The 23,811-nt window shown below is 38.1% G+C and overlaps 1 protein-coding gene across 2 annotated transcripts in view; it reads left to right on the top strand.

Moving 5' to 3' along the window:
• The first annotated feature begins 9,227 nt into the window (after positions 1-9,227).
• Positions 9,228-23,811, top strand: part of ACYP2 (acylphosphatase 2) — a 64,960-nt gene continuing 50,376 nt past the window's right edge. The window contains exons 1-3 of one of the 2 annotated variants that reach the window (XM_026108164.2): positions 9,228-9,378; positions 9,763-9,779; positions 11,780-11,889. In XM_026108164.2, coding sequence (XP_025963949.1) covers positions 9,309-9,378; positions 9,763-9,779; positions 11,780-11,889 — 197 coding nt within the window. In that variant the 5' untranslated portion in view covers positions 9,228-9,308. The remainder of the gene's footprint in view (positions 9,379-9,762; positions 9,780-11,779; positions 11,890-23,811) is intronic. The other variant, XM_026108157.2, reaches the window with a different exon arrangement.

Below are 23,811 nucleotides of genomic sequence, written 5' to 3'. Positions count from 1 at the left end.
TAAAATAAAATGACAAAATGACAATATGTATTGCTGAATTTAGGAAGCTATTCCAACCCCTTCATCACCACCAATTTCTTGGCCATCACTGGTTCTCAGATATCTCCGTAAAAATAGCAGATAGCTCATTTTATGTATCCCAGATGAATTATAATCTCAGATTTTGAAATTATCCATGAAGAACTAAAGCTATAATCAATTCAGCAAGACTTGACTGAAATAGTTCATGACATAGCCTGCACTAACACATTTCAAGATTCTGAAATACTAATTAGGGCTTCTCATTGTTGCTTTTGAGAAGAAAGAGTGGGCTAATGCAGTTAATGAGAATGAATCAAATAATAGCTTCACAGTACTGCAAAATGTAAGAGCTGTCAACCCACCTCCCTTATAAACTATTCCTTTACCAACCCACACTCTTTTCGTGCTTTCTTAGACCTTTTATAGATCCCCAAACCCTCCACGCAGTTTGACATCATTGTTCTAGTGGCTGTGGGAAGCGTAATTTTTAAATTTCCCATATTCCAATGGGAATAAAGAACTAACTGCTTTAAATGACCGTATCTCCTCCTCCTCAGTGTGTTGCATAAGAAGAGACAATATAACCACTAGCAAAATCTCAGTCAATGCTTTCCCCAAGTTTTAATGCATTTCCTGTGGATAGATATTTCACAAATCAAACATCACATAAATCTCCATCTGCTTTGCTATCAAGCCATCAGGCCGAGACTTCTAATGTGCTGGGTCTAAATGTATGAGGTGGCCTTGGCTCCGGTTCCTCTCTTACACCCATAATCCTTTCCCACCTTCTCTCTGGAACCCACTGATGTCTCCACTAAAACCTGAGGAAACATGACTTTTCAAATTATTAATCAATAAAATAAGTAAAATAAGTAAAATGCAGCGATCATGAAGACAACACCAAAAGAATAGCTTGCTAGTTTAGGGCATTTTAACCTTCTGTTTGTATGCAGAATAGACTGTTTCCTGAATAACATTCCTTTTATGTGTTTGTTAGTTTAGGATGTAATCTAATTTGTAAATAAAGCTGCTAGGCCTTAGGTTCACAAAATTAAATTACTATGAATGTTAAATTGTTCTCTTGTTTATAAACTGCTTATAAAGCATCACTTTCTGTGATGAAATTATACTTGGTGAATTTAAATCCTTGCAGGCATTATAGCAGGTGAGTTTGTGTTTAGATTTAATCATGCTGAGACTTCTTTGATCCATCACTCCAGCATAAGATTGACAGACTTGACCTCTTCTGATTCTTATGCTATAGAGCTCAATTACACAACTATAACAGTTACATTTTTGTTTGAGATGGATCTTTTGCTGATGGATAGACCTGTTCACAGTCTCATGTTTTATTTCATGACTCCTTATGAAATAAGAGAATTTTCAAATGACGATGCAAGTCTTCAGGGCTGATTTCTTCATGTTAGGCATTCATTTTTATTTAGGGTTTTAGTACCTTATTATATTTTCAGATGAAAAATTTTCACCATTAATAACCAGAATTGATTTACCTTAAGGTTCTTTCTTTTCATATAGCAGTGCAAATACATTCTGAGCTTAATTTAGACTAAAAAATCTGAAATCAGTTTTGATGTGGTTTTCTTGGTGGAGTGATTTATTGTCTTAGATCTTTATGTGGAGGACTGTTAAGCAAACTAAGGGTTATAACTCCAACTAGTGACATGGCAATGATAAAAACCAAAAGATTCAAACTGGGATAGGTTTATTTTCATTGAATATTCATATCTATATATGAGGTCAAACAAAATTATCAAGCTGTGAGTGGGATCACAGAAAGAAAAAGAAATTTGGGAATTACTACTTTAACTTACAAAAGAAAAGATGATTTCAGAGAAAATTACAGTTTATAGATCTTCATGCCTTAGACAGAATCAGGATGTATTGAATGAGGGACTTAATAAAACAAAAACTCTTTCATGCAATTTGCTGCACAAAAACATAGCTGTCGTATATCTAGACTCTTAGAATAACTGTTTGAAAAAACACAAAATAAAACGAAATCTACAAAATATATTCTAGCCACAGTAAAATAATTTGTTCACAAATTTTTATCTGTCACCATATAACTTCTGTGTTACGTTCTGTGAGCAGTCCATGATTTTAGACCATGAGAGGGACAAATTTAGGTCTCATCCACACAAAGTTTGGCTGCAGTCCTGTAATCCAATCTGTGTACACATGACCCTTCATACGCACAGTGCTCCACTTGCTTAACTAGGCCTCTGCACAGGTGTATGGGAACTCCCACACAGATCAGATTGCTGGATTTGGGCCTTTGCATTATAAATGGATCAGGAGACAACTGTTGTAATCAGGTCATCTGACTGTGTTATGGGTATATTGTAGATTCATCTATAATGTATTTTATCAGTCAACAACAAGCAAATATTTCATCAATCGTTATTTTCATCCTTGCCTTCAACAACCCTTCATTTTTATTTTTCCAGAGGGGCAGCCAAATCCTCTTCAACATTCCTCCTTCTTTCAACCATTTTATTCAAAATTTTCTCTAGGTAACACAGTAATAATTGCAATATTACTATCTAGGCAGACCATCCTCAAAGATTTTATAAAATACATATGCTTGTATTTCAAGTTTTGCAGGGTTTTTTTTTGTTTATAGCACAGTTAAAAAAAAAAAAAAACAGAAAGCTTCCTCCTATGCTTGTTGTATTTCAATGTGAGATTTTATTTTTGCCAAGCATGACTGTTTTCTGGCTGGTTAATTTACATTCAGATGCTCTTTCTTGACAGAAGACCCTTCTCTACAGGGTGCTCAGACTCTACAGGCCTAGAGGAAGACAGCAGAAGGGAGAAGGAGGGTTTACAGTCAAGAGCCTTTCTTTCTCCTAGTGTAGCAAATTTCATTAACTCAGCATCAGAGCTTACGCTTTTGCTCAAGTGTGGTTTTTCTTTCAGATAACAGCACTGCTATCCTGAGAACTGTGCTGCTGAAGATTAAAATAGGAAGGGGTATATGAAACCTAAATCTTTACTTCTGTTTACACTTTTACGTCAATTCAACTTGATTTTTACATTCCTCGGAACAAGCTGACTCATGGGTACTGGAAATGGTATTCCTTAAATCCTTAGGTGCTAGGAACACTTCATCATCTTCTGCTAAAGCTTAAGGATTAAAAATTATTTGGGGTTTATTTTGCATATTTTCAACATTTTTCTTCAGTAGTTCCTGCTACAAACCATTGTTTTACATATTATAAAGAATAAGGCAGAATAAGGCTCTCTGAGAATCCCACTGTTGGTCTGCCTTGTTCTTCAGGCTTCTATATCTAGTCTTTGGTAGTTAAGAGAAGATCTGTTCCACCAGAAGACTGCTGCTGATAGACAGCAAGCCATTTAGCTGGTGATCTGCAGAAAGGGGAAAATGGGAGGAAGTTAAGCCATCTCTTATTTCATAATTGTACAAAGAAGCCACAGAATTTTTTTTGATATATTTAGATATGATGTAAGGAGTGAATGCAAAACAAAGACCCTGAAGAATCTTGCACAATTTTGCAGGAAAATCTGCAAAGCTGAAAGCACTATTGATCTTATTCAGAAATGAAGTCACGAGGGTAATTGCCAGAGGAGTAATTTGAGAGGAGAAAATGTGATAAGAGAACAAGGGAGAGAAAAGAGGAAGACCACCGAGGGAGAGAGGAAGTTTATTGTTTTCCTTGAAGAAGTAAACACACAGGAAGGGCAGGGTGTTCTTTTTAAAAAGGGAAAATTGGTGGGCTGTAAGCATGGGATTTGACAGAAGAAAGACAGGCAAAATCAGAAGCTAGAATGAACAAACTGAAATTACATAGTTTCTAGTCTTCCTCCTGGATATTCAGTGTTCCCATGGGAAACAGCACTGAATAGGGAACAGGAACAGTAGCTTCTCTTAACCAGAGCCTTTGATAACCTTCGGGAAAACACCCATCAAAATCAATACAGTTGGGGGCAGTTTGTGAGTAAGTCCAGTTTAGACTTTAGTTCAGATAAACAGAGTGATGAAATAGCTGCACAGGTATTAAGAATCCTAGAGAAAATGTATAGCTAAAGACATCAGCCACAGAGCCGACGGCTGAAAGAGGGGAGAACGCTGAAGAACAGTCAGGAATAATAGCTTGTAGATTGTCTCAGAAACTCTTCAAAAAGATAGCAAGATAGCAGTAATTCAATCATGGACAGACCTGAGAAGGAACCATATTAAATAGAAATGGTGTGGAAAATACTGAATAGCAGAATTAATTGAAAAACAGAGGGCGAAAGATGAATTATGGCAGCAAGGTGGGAGGTTGTGTGGCTGATGGGACATCAGTGTGAAAGCCAAAGACAATTTTCGGAGTGGAAGATGCCAAGTAGATTTAGTAGTGTAACATCACAGCCTTGTAGAAAGCAAAAAGCAGTCTGATAGAGTGCACTCAGAGGAAGAGAAGTATGGCAAAGAAGGGAAGGTTGGGAGTCACTGCCCTTTGTGTGCTACCTATTGCTAGAAGCTTTAAAATGGGCATTCCATGAAAGAAAGGTTTTCATGGTTTTCCACCTATTCTGCACTGGAAATAGACAAACAAGATAAATAACAAAGCTGCAACTTTCAGAATAATTCTATTCAGTCAATTAAAATGAAAGCTATATAAGTATGAAGATTCTTTTATCACAATTTTATTGATGGTGTTCAGTGTCAGGGCCCTGAGGGCATCAATAAGTCCTAATTGCTCTGACCAGCCTCACCCGGGACCCCCACCCACCCTCTGTTCCTTGGCGCAAGAGCTCCATTTAAGCTCAGGGGCAGGCATATACACTTAACCCAGATTAAATCACAGGTTTACCTACCTCTAGCCTTGTCTCTTAGATGTATCTTGGACCTACATTGTAGCCTCATCTCCTGCTCTGTCTCTAAGCCCCTCCCTTCCTGCTGCTGCTGCCACGGCCGCCACCCAGCCTTCCTGATGGCTCCTGGCCCTAGTTTGTCCCCCTGCAGTGCCTGGGGCTGTGGATGGACCCTGCTACTGGTGCCTGGTTCTGCTCCCTGCTCAGGTATTGTGGGACTGCACCTAGCTGATGCCATGGTCACCCTCAGCTCCTTGCTGCTTCTTCTGTGCAGCAGCCCCTCCTTGTGCTGGTCCCTGATGTTCTGTTACAATGGCACCATTACCAGGTACTGACGTTTTCCAGTAAGGATATACTCAAAAACATCTTTTTCTTTTATTCCATGCCTAAAAACAAGACAGTGGGAGATCCTTACTGCACTCGGGGCAAGTATTGGGAGGAATCTTTTTAAGCTTAGTGCTCAGAGTAGAGACAGATGACTTAGTGGTAAAACTAGCCCTATCTATGACAGAGATCTCCCTCCGGTGCAAAAAGCTCCCCAAACATTTCATGTAGATGAGATGTCAATGTAAAAACAACTTTGAAAACTTTTTGCATAAGTACAATTGTCCTTCTAGTCCATCTCATAGGTTACTCCAATTGGGAATTGGTGAAGGAGGGCCAAGAATGGAACAAGTAATTTGTGAACCATGTTCCTGCTCAGACATCCCAAAAATATAAAGATATAAAACTAATATAATATAAACTACCCCTTCAAAGTGGGCTATCTCTCTCGTTTCTTTGAGCTCTCTAAAAATCAGGCTTATAAGTACTGTTCCATTATATTAGTGGTTGAACAACTGTTGTTTGGCTCCTGCTTCAACAGCTGCCAGGTTTGTTACTCTCTTTTGATCATAAATAAAGAATGTAAATTCCCCCCCATTCAAAATTCCAATCCATTCATTGTATTATGACAATGAAAAGCACTGTTGGCTAAAAGCTGACAGTATGGAGAATAACCTGACAATAGTTTGAAGGGAGCCTCTATAAAATTTGTGAGTACAATATTAGTGCTTCCAAATGGAAGTGCTTATGTATGAGAGAAGGGGGTAAGGGGCAGGGGAGGCAGAGCATGCCAGATCCATCATAAAATTGTTACAGTAGATAACACTAAAATTGTTCATCTGTGCTAGAAAGTTGATAAGACCACTAGACATCAGCCCAGAGAATCTAAATTTTCTCTCTGAATGCACTGAAAGTCTTTCTGGCTCAAGATCAAGCCTATAGAGGGGCCTCTCCCATTCTCTTCCCCTCCCCCCCCCCAAATTTATTTGTAAACACCACACTATGAAGACAACCACATCTCTCAACATCTTCTGTTATTCCTGACATGTATTTGCTGCTGGTTTTGTATTCCTTTTCTTTCCCTTTTCCTGCTTTTAGCCCTACCTTCCCCACATTAACTATTTTGAGGAGAAATACTCTGTCTGCCTATATAAAATGAGAGAATACATTTTCCACAGACTTTAAAATTTAAAAATTTTACATTTTAAAGTTTTAAGCAACTATCTAGATCAGCTTGTCAAGTAAAGCAGCTTCCTAGGCAGCTTTCAGGAAAAAGGAGCCCTTCTGTACAAACTTATGTTGCAAAGTACAGTTCAAGCTAGATGACAGCATGCTGGGAATGAAAGTCAAACTGTATCAGAAGTGAGAATACAAATAAACACAAAACAATGTTTTCTGAAAAACACATACAGGAATGGAAGCTGGCTAACATGCATTTGACTTAACAAGGATATGTAGTGATCAGAAAAGAAAACTTGCAATAAAATTAAAATTCCTTTGTAGAAATAGGAGATGAAGTACCTCCTCTGAGCACAGCAAAGGCCTGGGAAAATCAACAATATAGTGCTCATCACTGGGATTCACTGCAGCCTGGGATTTCTCATGAATAGGTATTAATTGTGAATGTTGCTTTGTCTTGGTAATAAAATGGTCACCCTTATCTACTGAGTAACAAACTGATTCCAGTGCCTGGTAATCACTAAACTCAGTGGCATCAGTATGAAAGTCACTGTATTTCATCTCCAGACATATCTAGAGAAGTTACAGAAGAACATTTTCTGTTCATCCTAATGTTAATTGGAGGAAGTTTTCATAATCACTGACATTCCTCGCAGTAGGATCAAGGAGTACATCTTGTATATCTTATGCCTTAACAGATGCAGGTGCTTGGCTCTTTTTAGAACTGGCTACAGCTTTAGGAAATGCAACCAGGTGGTTCTTTATCACTACCCTAGACCATCTGTCACTCCCCTGTCAGCATCACTATCTTAGAGCAAACAGCTGAAATAAAATTCAGAACTTCGTTGGTTTCATACAGATTGCCTACTTTTTTTTTTTTTTTTAGGTAACATATGCTAAGGTTCTCTTGCCATTTAGAGTATATTTGAATACAGTATGATCACTCACACTGTCTACTTGGACTCTAAAAAATAAAGGGTCTCATGATATCTCATGGTAGACAGTTCTTCAACCTCTGCAAGATGGCTCTAATAATCTTTGTTGTGAAGTAAAGAGGAATTCAGGCTCATCTAGGGAAAGAGAGGAAAGATGTGCAAATGCAAAAGCCTTAAACTGACTTCTGAAAAAGACAATAGCAGTGGGAGGACAGCAGATCCGAATACCTCTGTGAGCCAGGAGGTTCTCAAGGACAATGACTGACAGGAATGGATTCTCATCCAGACAATGAACCAGTAGAAATAAGAGGACACCCAAGTCATATCAAGAAAACTGACTGAAAAGTCAAATTTTCTCTCAACATGAGGAAAGTTGCCATCACTAGTACTGGAATCTGCAGAAACTCAGGTATAATCCGTGCCAGAACAAACTCTGGTTTCAAGGCTTGAGTTGCAATGCTTTATACTGTAAACAAGCTGTTATTGTGAATTTTTGTGACCTGTCTTGCTCTTCATTGCTGATAGATGGCAGCAAATGACAAAAGATTTTCAGGCCATACTGCTTTCTGCTCCTCTTTGCTGTAGAATCTTCCTCTTTCAAAACAAAATGTTACATACATTAGTAAAATGTATGACCCTTGTAAAAGATGAGGATGCAGTTTAACATGTCATATAGTTCAAGCAAATGATATAACTTTGTCCCTTCTGTTCCTATTTTCCAAAATACTGAAAATCTTCTGGTTCTATCTGAATATTTATTTGTTCTGCACTGAATCTAATTGTAGCTTCTCTAGTTACTTGATGTGTCTCAGGAAAGCACTCTTCTTTCTACATCTTGATCTATTTTTTTTTAACTTCGCTCTAGTCTTGAGATTCAAACATATAAACAACTCCTTTGGGTTATGCTGCATTGCTGCTAGGACAAGAAGAAAATTATGTTAATGGCTCCTTTTTAGGCAAATAACTGTTGCTTTGATATTTATTGTAAAGACAAAGTCAGCCTGTCACTCTGTATCTTGGCAAAAGAAGGCTGTGTTAACCTTCTAAAGAAGGTTTGTTGAACTTTTTCAATATAGAATTTGGCCTAAAGAGACTTTTTTTTCCTAAGAAAAAGAAAACAGGGAAGAAAATTGTTCCATGTCTGCATGCAGTTTAACATTCAAGACAAAAATCTTTGATGGGGCATCAGGCTGGAGACTTTACCTCCTGAACAACAAACTCCAGGCCTGTATTTTTGCATATATAATCTCCAAGTAAAGAAATTACATGCAAATATCCCCAGAAAGGTTTGTTAATGAAAATGCGAGCACTAGGATGCTTCACTGTGAAGGTCTGGCGACTGGTGCGTGTGAGGTAAGGGTCTCCCTTCTCCCCAAGCCCAGCTGCTCCCGCTGAGCAGCCCGGCCCCCGTTGGCTTCGCTGTACGCCCTGGCGCAGGAGTGGGCCCCAGAAATGAGCTTTTGAAGCTTGGGGTGGAAGCTGAAGCAACGGTCTCAAAGCACGAAGGTGGAAAGCTAGCAAGTCAGTCCCGTAGGCACCTCTCCCTGATGAAGCCAAGATAAATTTGGTATTCCAGTGGTACGTTTGGCTCTCAAATACTTGACTCTCCATCTTATCAGCCAAAATTACCTCGGTTCAGGCACTTTTAGTGCAAATTTTTTTTTAAACTTTCAGCAATACTTACAAATTCAACATCGCCACCAAAACCCTGTCAGGCCGTGAGCACCGCAGGGGTGTGGGGGCTTAATCCTGGGTGAGCCGGGCAAGGGCCGTGGCCTCCCCTCTCAGCCCTGCGCCTTCCGCGGAGGGGGTCGGGGCGGGGGGGTCCTCTTTCCCCCACCCCGGGCGGGTGCGCGGTCGGTTCGGGGCCCCAGGCCGGCAGCGCCTCTTGGCCACGGCGGAGACGAGCGGCCGCCTTCGCGGGAAACTTGAGCCTCGCGCGCTGCCGTCCGCGGCCCGCCGGGCAGCGCGGCAGAGGGCACCCCTCCCCCCACCGCCGGCGCCGCCATGTCGGGCCTGGCGAAGGCCTCCGGCGCCTTCAAGTCGGTGGACTACGAGGTGTTCGGCCGCGTGCAAGGTGAGGGCGGGCGGGCGCGCGCCGGCCACACCCGACGGCCGTTGGGGCGCGCGCGCGCGCGGGGTGGGGGGCGGCCGGCGGCCGTTGAGGGCCGTTGCCGGGAGCGGAGCCGGCAGCGGAGCCGGCGCGGGGGGCCGTGAGGGGCGGTGCGGCTCGGCCTGGGACAGGACCTCTAGGTGGGAACTGAGCCCCGGGAAATTCCCCTAGCGCAGCCTCCTCGTCCGGGCGGCGCTGGGTTGCCTTTCTCCCCAGTTCCCGTGGGAAAAGACCGCCGTAATTTCCCTGTGTGCGGTTCAGTGTACGTTTATGCTAAGTGAAGTTCTTTGAGGTGGTTGTCGTTCTCCCAAATTACTTTAACGTCTCTTTCTTTGGTTTCTTTCCTAGGCGTTTGTTTCAGAATGGTAAGGCAATGTGCGATTTACCGCTTCGGCTTTGCTGTATAGTGTTTCCAGTGCTAAAAATATGGCAGCTGGTCTTTGGGATACAGACCTGTGCAGCTGGCACTTTCAATTCTGTGCTCGTTAAATACTGCATGTGGATTTAAAAGAATTAATGTTTCTTTTATATTGCTATTACATTAAAATATATTTTTAAAAGCTTGTTCATATAAATGTTTGTTTATACTTGTGTAGAATCTAAAGGGTGTGTTCAACTTACTGTTGATACAGTAGTTGCAAGAGCATTATAACATGTTTGTCTTTGGAAAGGTTAATTCTGAAGGTCTTGATATAGCTTCTGAAGCCAAGTATTTCCAGTTTAATTTTTCTTAATGGCAATTAACATGCGTTACTAGTATTTAAGGAAGCTTATAATGTTTCACTGTAACCATGCGATACAAAAATTTAGTCTTTGCAGCTCATATTCTTCTCCACCAGTTCTGAATGTCCAGCAGGGAGTTTTGCAATGTGCAGAAGCCCAAGAAACAAGAGGCCTTGTTCCAAAAACAACTAGTAACAGTTCTTTCTGAAAACAGTAGCCCGTATTTAATATTAGATCTAAAAGTTGTTGTGCATAGTTTATATATATCGTGAAATAGCTCAGAATGGAAATGGATAAAGGATTAGAGTATAATGTGGCTTGAATTTAATTTTCCTCTACCAAGGGAAGAGTGTACATCTACACATCTAGTATCTGTATACTATTTTGGGTATTACTACACACACGGTAAAACATTTGGTGGCTATTTCTTACACAGTTATACTAAAAGCTCTATGAAAGCTTGTTGTTACAGCCATCAGTCTGATTATGCTCTGTAATTCACTGTAAGAACATGGACAGTATAGTCTTATACCTCATTACTAAACATACAAGAAGAAGCAAAACAGAGGAAATACCTTCAGTATGTATAAATTTGATGTGTATGAAAAGGTGGAGTACTAGGTATTGGCTAATAGTGGTAAATTTTTTTGTCCTATATGGAACAAAACTTCAATGGATTTCTGAAAAGCAGGCTTTCTGTTCCCTACTGTTTCAGTTTTGAGGCACATATTGTTAAAACTGCATATATTTCATATGTACATGAACGACAGAAAATAACAATTTAAAAAGATTGATGTACTTGGATGTTCCTGACTTCACCGCAAGAAGCGAGTAACTGAGAAAGTCAGCATAGCATACTGTTGCATTGCAGAATGCATATTAGAAAAGCAGAATAATTAGATTATGACCTTTGCTGCTATTTGTAGTAATGTGTCAGCTCAGGGTAGAATTTAAGGGGTGAAAGCCAGGTGGAAAGGATTTAGAATGAAACAAGAGAAAAGGAACTTGATTAAGTTTATATAAGCAGCAGATTTAATGAGCTTAGACACTGTGATTGTTGAAGAGGCAAATGACTAGGAGAGACAGAAGCTGTTTATAATAATGATAGCTAGAGAAAGGAATAGAATAGGTACAAGGGAGTTTAGGGTCCCTTGTGATTTCAATTGTATTTAAAAAATCCTAAAATCAAGAGAGCAAGTCCTTTGCCTCTTGCCTCTGAATGAAGAGAAAAGAGGTCTCACACAGAAGCTTTCTATACATAGAAAAATGATCAGAAAGAAGTTAACCTGCTGCTTGCATGTAAGGGCTGGGTAGGACCATCACATCTTTGTTTTTTATCTTTTTATGTTTCTTTGGAAGAATATGTATTAAAAAAAGCTATGACAATAAAAATGGAATTATAAATGACTCATGTATCTATTACATATATGTATAATCTCATTCCTGTTCTAAAGTTGGCTGCTTCTGCTGCAAGTTCAGAATTGGAACATCTTAATGTCGGGGTATGCGCATCATCTAAAGATCTGTTTCTTCCAAGTGTAGGTCTTAAAGCTATGAAAATGAAAGTGGGGTTTTAAGTGATAGGCATGTGGTCTATGTGCTGGCACTGATTATCCTTTTTCATTATTATTTTTCAAATCAGTACACAGAAGAGGAAGCTAGGAAATTAGGAGTGGTCGGCTGGGTTAAAAATACCAGCAAAGGCACTGTAATGGGCCAGGTTCAGGGCCCAGAAGAGAAAGTAAATGCAATGTAAGTATTTTTGTCTTTGTCTTAACCTTACTAATATGTCATTTACAGAAGCATTTTTAATTTAAACTTAAAAGAAGTTCGGATGTCAGTAATCTAACAGTGCTTTCAAAAATCAGTTTGGATTTTGTTTGAGAAGTTGAGGACATGCATCTCTTTTTTTAAGCTCTTAAAGTCTAAGCTTTAAAAACAGCCTGCAGAGTCAGACAGTATCAATTTTTACTCTAATACAATTTGTTAGTGTATTTCCCTAAAAACCTGTTCTTCCGAAATGAAGAAGAAAAAGCCTTTATTCGTGCATACAAGGATATACCTGTTTTTTATTTTTTAAAATACTTCTGCAAAGAAACAGGCCAAAGAACTTCTTGAAGTTCATGCTCAACTTCTACTTAAATCAATATAAAGAGAACTAGTTTTAAGTATGATTTTTTTCTTGATAATAAAAATTAATACATAAATACCAATTTTAAGTAAAAGCCTTTGCCACCTGGAAATAAATTTTGAAACCTTTTGATGGCTTTAAAAGAAGGAGTATGGTTTTCTTTAAGCTTTTGGAAATCTGGGATATAATAAAGCTGTCACTCTGAGGAAGTACTGCCTGCAAAAGCACAAAGCCCAAATCAGTTCCTTCCAACCTTCATTTTTGCAGGTGTATATAGGGAGATTATTTTTTTTTTAAATCTCTCAGTGGTTTGTTCTCTCATACTTTCCTTTGGAAGTCGTATTATGGGTGGGCATTATTAATGCAAACTCTGTCAGTGCTTTCCCATATATGAATTGCTGCGAAACTGTAAGTTAGGTAAAGTGAAGTTGACTTCTTGCAAATAAAACAGTGTTACACTTTGTGATAAAGAGGTTTATGTATGACTTACCTAATGTGACAGAAGTACTTGTAGTAATTATTTTCTTTAGTCTTGAACTTAACATTAGGTTGCTTATTTTGGGCTGCAAAGCATTTACCAAGCCAGAGAAACATCAGTTTGCTTGTTTCTTAGGTCAAGTTTATACTTATTTTCTGGAAGAGTTTTGTTAGTATCCTGGTTTAAATATTTTGTAAAGTAAATATCTCAATGCCATCTACCTAGTTAATTTAGAACACTGAATAAGAACATGTGAGAAATTGTGATTTGGTTCCTGTTCATTGGAGCAGTTACTTTTTTCATATTAATTTTTCTGGAATCAGGTGATTTATTCTAACTTGAACAGGTTTAAGTGAGATTATCAGTTTGGCTCCTGATACTTTTTGCATTTGCAGGAGCTAGGACTGCTGCGGAATGTGGTGTTTCCTTAAATCCCTTTCCCTTTCCTGTTATCTGAATTGATAGAATTTAAAGGAAACCTCACTTACCCTTAGGCCAGAAAGCTTGTGTATATAGTATGGGAATCTCACAGCAGAGCTGTAGAATTAGACTAACAAGGCTAGGCTTGCTGTCAACAAAGTGGTGGCATACAGACAATTGCAAGAGAAGAGAGAAGCTCTTATTTTTCAGTATTATATTATTTTGAATAGTTATGGCAAACTGGACTGTGACAATTAAAAAAAGGCATTGAAGGTTTTTGATGTACATAGTGTGTCTGTGATATTCAGAGCAAATAAAAACTGTTTTGCATTGTTGTTTCTTCATTTCAAGCTGGAAATAAAGGTTTTCTTCTGATACAGGAATAAATGCTGCATTGCTGAAGTTAAAGTACAAGTTTGAGATATGCTATTGAGATATTGAGTGCTAAATTAGTGGTCCTAGAGTTAATGTTGAGGTAGAAAACAGCTTACTTCTCCATGCTCCGTGTGTGGGCTCTGCTATATGAAAAGGGAAAAGTAGTAAGTTTATTTTTGGTATTAAATTGGTAAACTTGCACATGAAGGGGGATTATAATATTACATATTATATATGAACTGCCATTTTGAAAGGCCCCTATTTCTCTCTTGTCATGCATGTTAATAGAAAATCAAGATCAGTTTGAATTACAGTTTTTGAACAGCTTTTTTCCAGAGCTTGTCGCATTTTTTGTAATGCTCAAAGTCATGCTTCCCATGAATTTATAATATTGTGTTCTAGGTACCAAGGTTATTTCAAATGGTATATTAAATAAAAACAATATGAAGCTTGCTGCCCGAAGGGCTAATCAGTATAAACCATTAAACCTAAGCATGCATTCCTATTAGCACTATGATAAATAAGCGAGAAGAAATTCTGGCACCCCCTTATACAGGAATTCCTATCTCTTTTGTATGTTTTTTTTTTCCCTAGGTGTTCAGAATTTAAAAGGGACTGTATGTGATACAACACTTCTTAGAAACTGGGAGATTTCCATGTTCAAGAATTCTTTTTCAAAGAAATACAATATCTGAGTCACTTTTGTAAGACATTTCAAGATAAATTCCTAGTGAGTGCTCTTTTAAGTATTGGAACAATGTGTTATCTCATTAAAAAGAAAAAAAAACTTTCTAGAATAGTTTATTCTGTGTTTTTGGACAGCTGTTTTCAAACAGAATTTCCCAAAACAAAAGTTCCCAAATTAAACTTAAGCTACAAAATGGCCTTATTTTCAGAGGTATAGCACCTGGAGTTTTTTCAATCACACATTAATGATAGTAAAATGATTTGTCAGTTGTTTCATAGCTTCTGAGTTGTTAATATTAGTGTCATCTTTCTGGAAGGGGGAAGGGGCGTTTTGGTTTATCTCTTCCTCTTTGGGTTGCCACACCTCTTAATTCTCAGTGTTGAGTGCTTTCTGGGGAAGATGAATATTATGAAAGAAGCCTTATGAATCACAGAAGGATCCTGACCATGGTGCTTTATTAAAACTGATCACGTGAGATTAGCAAATGGAATTGAGCTTTGCAGACTTGAAAGTTTTATACTTTTTTTCTGAGTAGCTAGTGGGAGAAAACATTGGACAATGTGAGTTGGCCTTCATGTTTTACACTTCCTCTTGTAGGCATCTTTGAATAGCTGCTGGGAATCTCTAAAAAATAAAAGTATTTATTTTCCTGAAATGGGAATGAACAGACCTAGGTACCTGTCTGGGCCCAAGATGCTTAAGAGGCTTGGAGAAGCTGTGCCTGCAGTTTACCACCCTGGATTGTCAGTAAATGCCTCTACAAACACTTTTAAGATTTTCAGTTTCTTGAATTCTGAGGGGGGCTCCACAAATAAACATTTAATTTTGGAAGGACAAGGTAGGTGTTCCTAAATCATGGGTTTTAATGGTTTAAAAGCAAAACTTTCCTTGTATCTGAGCTAATGACATTTAGTTGGCTTTGTGCTGAGCCTTTCAAGGAGGTAGAGCCTCTTGTTTTGTTCTGTAGCTTTCTCTGGACCCATTCAGATGCATCACTGAGAATCCCATTCAGCCTTCTAACCTGGAGAAAATTGTTACTGTTAATTTTTAGCAACTTTAGAAGCCATGGAAGACAGTTTGAAAAAAATTTATTCAACTTTGATAGATGCTCTCTCAGTTAAATTTGACAGTGGTTAATAAGGGTAAGAAAGATGAAGATCTTAAGTGTAGATGTTCTGAACAGAAAGAATGGATGAAGCAGAAGCAATTTTGGGCTGAAGTTTTCCTGTGACAACTCTTAGTCTGTTGCTTAGAAGAGAATAACTTTTCTATAGGAATGGGGTATAATAAATCAAACCATACAACTTCTCTTGTGCAAGACTGATTAGAAACACATTTTTTGGTTTTAAAAATAAATGCACTGATTTTGTTGCTGTCCATTTTACATTGTTATATAAATTGTGATCTAATCCTTAAAAATCATTTTAATTCTGTCCTAATCTGTAAATCTGCTTTTGGTCATGCTTGTGACATCCCTTTTCATGTACTTTGCCTTCTCTCCTGCTTGAAGCTAATAAGCCGAACGATTAAAAGGCTGGTTAAGCAGTGAATATAGTAGTGGGAGAGCAGACTGAGCAATCCTGCTGGCCCACACTGAGGATATGGAAATTAGGAAAGCTAAGAAAAAGGAGAACAAAGGGGAGACATCTGGGAAGAATATACTTGTATGAATGAAGACTGAGGAAAAAGAGAAAGAAATAATACAGTTTTTGTTCTTTTTTTCATGGTATTGAAAAGAAACAAGGACATAGACTGAAAAGAGAGCAGGGAAGCAGAAAAACCCACTGTTCTAGAACAGGCAGAAGAAGCAAGATGGGGGAGGAGAGACGGTAAGTGCCGGTGAGAAGAGGGTAAAGAAAGGGAAAGTGAAAAGGTGGGGAAAACACCATGAGGCAGTTCTGCTTTGCCAGAAGCATGGAGTGAATAAAACCTGCCCTTGTTCCAGAGCAGTAATGCTGCAGCCATCTGACCCAAATGGTTCTCCAGCAGCAACCTGTTGCTCCTAATTTTCTGACCCCTTTTCTTCTACTTTGTCTCGCTACCTGTATTGCAAGGCAAAGCTAGGAAGGGTCCAGCAGAGGTCAAGAAAATGCTTATATTATGTTTCAGCCTGCATAAAAAACAACATGTAGGTAACAGGTAACGTATAATCTAGGAAGGCATTATGAGGATAATCCTGGTGGTCTATTTTAAGCATTAGTGTAGTACATTCTTAGAATTTAGGTGGAGAATAACCAGAAACAGTATAAGGTGAACAAAATAAATTTGAAAGCAGGAGATTTGGAGATACCATGATCACTGTACTTAGAGCACTCTGGTGAAGTGAGAGCATGTCAGATCTGTTGTGAAAGTCAGCTGGCTACATGACTAACAGCAAGTGCACATGACACCTGCAAATGCTGCGAAACTGGTGTTGAATATTTGAAATTCAGTTTAGCTGCCTTGATATTGACCACAAAATTTGTGTGGTCTCTGTTCCTTCCCTGTAAATACAAACAGACTATTTTATGAAATGTGTTCATTAAAAGAGGGACTATATAGGTGGTTATATGGATTAAATTAGCTTTGTTTGGAAAATACTGTATTTAAAAAAAAAAATTCATGAAAAGCACAGAGAGGGCAGGAATCTTGCCAAAAGCAGTGATACTGATGTTGTTTTTATGCTGTGAAAACATACCAAAATCACTTTAAACAGGTAAATTGACCATTAAATGCAAGGGTTATCTTTTTCCTACAGTTACAAGGGAAAGGCAGCATTCTCAGTTAGTTAGTTGAGTAGCAATATCGTAGTTGTGGAATGTTTCCCATAGGATTTCTTTTTATTATATTAAACCAAAAGGAAGAAAAAATCCTGTCTTCTACATATCTTTGGAGAGCCCCGGCCTGTCAAGCACAGCTTTATGGCTCTAGCAGTGAGGGATTACAGTTCAGGAAGGCAGCCAGAGGTAAAATATGCTGCTGCAGATGCACTGCAGTGTGAATGGTCCTTTTGCATATAGAAAAGTGTTTGCTAATACAGGCAGCGAGCTGAGGGTATAGCTTCTTTGCATCCCAGCAGGCAAAAGAGCTGACCTCTTTTGCCAGAGCCTGGTGTAGTTTCTTAGGCAGTGCACTGAAGTCTGTGTTTTGTCCTAAACCATGGAAGTAATTGTTTCCCTGCAAACACAGAGTATGATTATGATGAATTATCTCTAAAAGACAGCATAGAGAACAGGCTTTGCTTGGGAGTGTGTAATAGCTTAGCAGGGCATTCGGATTTTTAAGAAGAAAATGGAAAATGATAAGTATGATGGGTTGGGGCCTGAAAAGTATTACACATGCAAGAAGTTTCATTCCTTATTGAACTGTTCTATTAGTGTCAAATGGGGGTATATCTTTGCTGAATTGCAGTAAGGCTAACTTCTTCGATTTATATCCTGGTGAAATCTTGATTACATTGAAAACTCTAGCAAAACTTACTCTCAACTCCCTGAAGCTAGGATTTACAGTGTGCATTTCACAGAAATGCAGGAAGCTTATGAGGTATGAATTAGCAGTTTTTGCTTTTAGGAATCACTTTTGTTTAAGAATTTGTCTTCAGTTTGTTTTTGATGAAAATAATCTTTTTGAATCTCAAAGAGATTGAATGATTTCTGCATAAAAATTATATTGAAGCCAGTTTTCTATTTTAATAGGGAGATGTTGCAGATCATTTTAGAGGGTATTTAAAAAAATCGAGAACCTTTTACCTGTAAACTTGCTTTAATATAACTTGCTTTTAAAACTGTAGATGGAGCTGTTTGTTCTGCAGATACTTTCAACTGTACATGCTTCATTTGAAATGGATCTCTTTTTAGGCTGTTATGGTAGAATCCATCTTTTTCTTCACTGTGACCTTTTTCCTTACTGCATTTTTATAGCTCTGTTCCCTTTGCTTTTACAACTCCACATAGATAATAGCCAATTATCCTTAGATTCTAAAAGCTCTATTTTAGTTTTACCTGTCTGCAAGCCAAAGGAACAAGAATACTGCAATACAGTGAAAGCTTAAGTCAGTGCATTTCTAAAACATAATGTCAAGAAGATGTAAGGTAAACTGGAGCATTTTCTGCCAGTCTAAATATTACCATGAAGTGCGAGGGAGGAGGGAATCCTTGTTTCTTTTTCAGAAAGATTTATATCACAAGGATTTTCATTACAGTACTTTGTGATTTCCCCCCCCCCCCCCATTTTATTCATCAAGTAAGGCAAGAGCATTGGTAGTCATTGTAGTTGTTGCCATAGCAACATGCCCTGATAGATGAGAAATCATTTTCCCATGAGAATTTTTTTTCAACTTTGAATGCTAACATAGTAAGTTATTCATTTAAAGAAAAAAGGTGAGACTCCAATATGTAGATGTTTTGTTCAGAATTTATTCCAAAAATCAAGGATTTCAGATCAGGCTGACATATAGTTCAAAATGTAAAATCTTGGGAATTTTTTTTAGTCACTGATAATATATAGCAGCATATTAAGTATTTTTGCTGTCTTTGTAGAAAGGTGTGATATCAAGTATAGACTACTTGTTTGGGAAATTTTTTTTAATTAGTAACTTAATACTAATTGAATTGGAGTGTTTTCATTTTAAATAGCAATGTCAGTTGAGAGAAATTAGTATCAAATATACAAACAGCATGGGACTTATGTAAGAATGATTTTAGTATGTATCTGCATAGAAAAATCTAGATTTTAACCCCTTGCAGAATTAAAAGGGGATGACGGGCTCTGAATTAGTGAATATTGCAACTTCCATTCTGTCTTCATTTGATTACTGGCAGTTGCATTCAAAATTCTTCTATCTGTGCTAACTAGCATTGAATTCTTAAAAATATTCATTATGGGTAGGTGATAACAAAGCTGTACTGGGTTTTTGTCCTTCTGAATAAATCCTTTGACCACATTATACGAAAGAGACGTCTGTAATCAGGCTAAAAAATAATACTTTTTTCCAAATATGAATTTCTGAACTGTGTTTATGGAGACTAGCCCTGATGGCATGAAATAGAGCTAAATGCTAGTTAAAAGCACTTCATATGTTTATTTTAATCTTCTTGATCTTAATACCCAATTTCTGTTGAGATATAAAATTAAGAGAGGTTTTATTCCGTATTTTGAGGTTTTCCTCCATTTTAAAAAGATCTGCTTTAAAATTTTCAGCTCAAAATCTGAGTAAACATCCTTTAGGAGATGGATACAGTAACTTTTTTGCCACACAAAAACCTAGGCATAATGGTAGGAATGGAACTGCAGACATTGCAGACGTTTACAGACAAGGATGTTTTGGATTTTTAGGTACATTTGAAACATCTGTAATATACCCAGAAATATGCTATTGAAAAGAAGAGCTAGTTGTGTAGAAAGTTCAGTGAGGGTGGATGTGTTGATAGATTAGGGATAGAATATGGGGGACAGTTTGAACTTGACCACAGTGTATCCATAAGATAATATAATTGCGGATTGGGAATCAGTAGGTTCAAGAAATAGAGCATGTAACATAATGAGACCAGCAGAAAAAGTACAGAACTTCCAGAGTTACATTTGTATATTTAAGAGGCGAAGAAGGCAATGGTGGGTTGTAATAGAAAAAAATCATTATGGGCAATTGTTGCTAGGGATAAAGGAAAAATTCCAAAATGTGTTAGTATGGTAGTGGAGAATGTAAGAGAAGTGAACAAATTGCAGGACTGAATGAGGAAAAGAACAAGAAGTAGCATCAACATTATAGAGAAAATAGCATTGGTGGACATTAACAAAAAAAGAAAAATTGGCAGGAAGAATTATTGAAAGAGGAGAACCGGGCAAGGCCAACGTTTCTTAGGCTTAGTGAAAATGAAATTCCAAGAGGGGAAAGATGAGTAGCAGGGAGGATTTACCAAGGAAGAGATTGTTAGACCATCTTAATGTAAGCACTTATAAAGCAAGTTTTCAGGTGGGTTGTGAGAAACTTAAAATCCTCAAAAAGCAAATGCAGTTGCTTTTAAAATAGGCTCTTTGGCTAGTATAATGGTGAATATTACTGTCCATCTTTCTATTAAACGTTTATGGTATTGATTTCTTAACTATAGTTACTTGATATTACTTCAGACTGAAAGGCTAAAATTTTACAGGGTAAATAAACTACAAGCTGCAATTTGGTAAGTGTTGCTGATGATGACCCAGAAGAGAAGGGAATGAAACCTTGCTCTTTGGAATTTTAGCAGTTCAAAGCTAAATAAAGGAAGAACTAATTACCATTTATTGTAGCAACTGTACTCAGCTTAAAGGGTAAGGAGTAGATCAGGTAAGTCGGATGTATTTTGTTGTTGTGGCTGCTGAGAGTAAAACCAAAAAGGTACCAGTGATCAAAGAGGGCTGCACAGTTCGATAGTGCAGCTGGAGGCTGTTCAGTGGCTTACCTTTGTTCTGCCCTTACCATTTAATGTTTACAGCACTGCGCAGTGCCCTCTAGTGAAGTCCCCTTTTGTTAGTCACATATTGATACGGCAAAAGGCAGTTCCTTCCCCATGGACAAAGAAAGAGTGGTTGAAAGAAGAGAAGTGTAGCTCTTCACTGAAGGTCACGCAGCACACCAGCAACAGAGCCAGAATTAGAACTGGGCTCCTGGCACAAGCCCTGTCCTTTGGACTGTGCTTTATTGTCACTGTTGCTATTTAGTCTGAAATGCTACAAACCCACTAAAGCTTTTAAAGCATGGTTATGTCTTTCTGGATATGGACTCACTCCTGTATTTAGTGCAAAAATAATGTTCTCCTGTCTTCCTGTTAATCTTGTGTTGGGGTGTGAAGTTGCCTGTATTGTTTGACCTTGCTGAATTTTTTATCTAATAATTTTTTGCAGTCTGTAAATTTGCTGTAGCTCAGTGGAATTGAAATTTTGTATTTTATGAAGTGTCTGCTTTCGTTTCTGACCTTGGAAGTGCTCCTATTAGTGTTCCTATTACATGTACACAAAATTATATGCAACTCTAGTGATTAAAGGCGTATAGTTTGATTAAAAATAAATTAACACTAATTTAACAAATTGCTAAATGTAGGCTTATAATACAAATAGTTAATTAGGATTCACTGACTACTGTCTTAGAGCTTAACCCTCATATTTTCTTCACCCTTTGAGTATCAGTTGTTTGAAAGAACACAAACTAGGCAGTTTAGTGACTTTGGAAAATAAGACAGGAGGTCATATTTCTCACTGACGTTTAAAGTTACTAGGGTAGGGCAGTGTTTGCTTCTCACAGTTGTTAGAAACTCTGCTTTAAAAAGATCCTTTTAATCCTAACAGACTTGTAATCTTATTTCCATCTTCCTTTTTAGGAATAGTTGCTTTTTCACTTCAACAAGAATCTGTTCCTTTGCATGAATGAATATATTAGTTATGTCTGTATAAAGTTGTTGAAAGGCATCGAAAAACAACAGAAGTCTTTAAACTGTTGGTGCAACTTGGGATAGAGTATTTAGAGTAGGAGGGCTATACCACTGGACATTTTAAAACCATAGTGCAAGCATACATGCTTTAGTTTAGTCTCACACTATAAATACAAGCCTGTTAAGGTATTTTCATTTAGTAGGGGGGAGAGGGCCATCTTTCAGCAGCTTATGATATTTGATGCCTAAATTGATTCAGTGAGGAATGTTCCTTCCTGCACCCTCTGAAGCTGCAGGAAATGCGTGGTTGCTTAACGAACTAAAGTTATACTGGTCCCAGTAAAAGATATAAGACATTCCACACTTCGCATGTTCGTAGGTCTCTGCGAAGGGGTGAAAGAAAAGAAGATGCAGGCTTATTGCTCATACCTGGTCTTCTGTTCTTATTATTAGTGGGCATATGAATGTCTGTTTAAATTTTAGATACAGAGAAAATGCAATGAGAAAAACCACAATGCTGCTTTCTTTTTATGTGTTCAGAGCATCCATCAGATGTTATTCCTGCATTTAGAAAGGACCAGATTTCAAGAGTGTGACTCATAAGCTGCTTCCTGGTTCCCAGGATGAGCAGCAGTAGTAGAAGTCTATACTGCAGCATAGAAAACTCGGTATGTGAGCTTTCATGATGATGGTTCTACAGGGATGTTGCATCAGTGCTTCAGAGTCCTGTAGCGGTGATGGTGCTTCAAGTCTTCAGCTCCTCCAGGCTTCCATCGTTGGCTTAGCTGATGATTGTCCGTGATGACTAATATTCAGCGCTCACATCTCCACGGTTCCACAGTTGAAAGCAAGTGGGACTGCAAGGTTGTATTGGATTGTGCTATAAACTTGTGCAATTTTAGAGTTGATATGTTATTGGGACTCTGTATTGTGTTGTCTGATATTTCCAAATTGAAGATACGCCATTTTTACAGATACAGGAGGATGTAGCACAGTTCAGGACCCTTATTCTGGCTCTTTATGCTGAAGAAAGGTTGTTCCAGATATCCTTAGTACACTGACACAACATTTACAGAAATACTAATGAATAAAAGTTTAGTTTAAACTGGTGCTTGTAAAGGAGATTTTCTACTCCAGTTTAGCAAGGGAACTAACTGTGTTCACAGTTAAAAATAGATTTTTGGCAACAGATTCGTAATTATCAGTAAAAGTGTATACTTGAAAAGTATAGGTTTCTTTGAAATGTATTAGAGATACTGCCTGGGTTTTTGCAGTACAAAATAAAACTAGTACTTTTTAGTGATGTAAAGTTCTAAAAGCTTGTTACATCAGATATGGCTCACTGGGTTGCCAAGATCGCTGAGACAATGTCTGTGTTGCCTTCTGAAGGCACAGGCTTCCTTTTCTCATGTCGAAACAGCCAGAAGCTGTGGGGCTGTGTTTACACAGCAATGGAGCAGTAAGCCTAAGCTAATATATTCTGCCTGTCAGTGGGATTTACTAGCTTGAGCTTGGTGCTTCACCTGTGATGCTGTGCAGCTTCCAGTTGTTGCAGCACATGGCAGGACTTGCTGATGTTTGCCTGTAGAGAGACCCATAAACATACCGGGAGAGAATTTGAGAAACTTGTAGCTTCCTGGGTAGAAACGACTCGGGCATTGGTGAGATGGGTTTTATTTATACATACATACATACACACAAAATTATATGTAACTCTAGTGATTAAAGGCATCTTGGCCACAGCTTGCACGTGATGTTTCAAACAAGTTCAGAAAGTAAAAAAGCAACTAGCTTGGTCTCTATGGTACTTAGAGCACTTCAGAAATGTACCTATCTTTCATTTTGCTTTTTTTAAAATTTTATTTATTTATTTATTTATTTTGGTATGACCACATTTTCTTTGGTCTCAAAATTCTGAAATGTTTTTGGTTTCTACCAAAATAAATTGGGGAATTTTTTAAAAGGTTTTTTAACTGCATTGCTTGAGGTTAATGTGTCATGGCAGATGAGCCACAACCATCCTACATGACCTGTCTCATTTTTTCAAAGTTGTCTGGGAAACAATGCCAAAAGGGTGATACACATGGTGGTACAAAATTATTTCATTTGGTTTTATCTAAATTCTGAAGTTTCTCCCCAGGTAAGTGCTAATTGACATTAACATGAACCAAAAAATAGATAGGGATACCTACACTGAAAC

This window comes from Dromaius novaehollandiae, chromosome 3, assembly GCF_036370855.1.
Source record: "Dromaius novaehollandiae isolate bDroNov1 chromosome 3, bDroNov1.hap1, whole genome shotgun sequence".
NCBI lineage: Eukaryota > Metazoa > Chordata > Aves > Casuariiformes > Dromaiidae > Dromaius > Dromaius novaehollandiae.
This window is presented reverse-complemented; position numbering and strand designations above follow the sequence as displayed.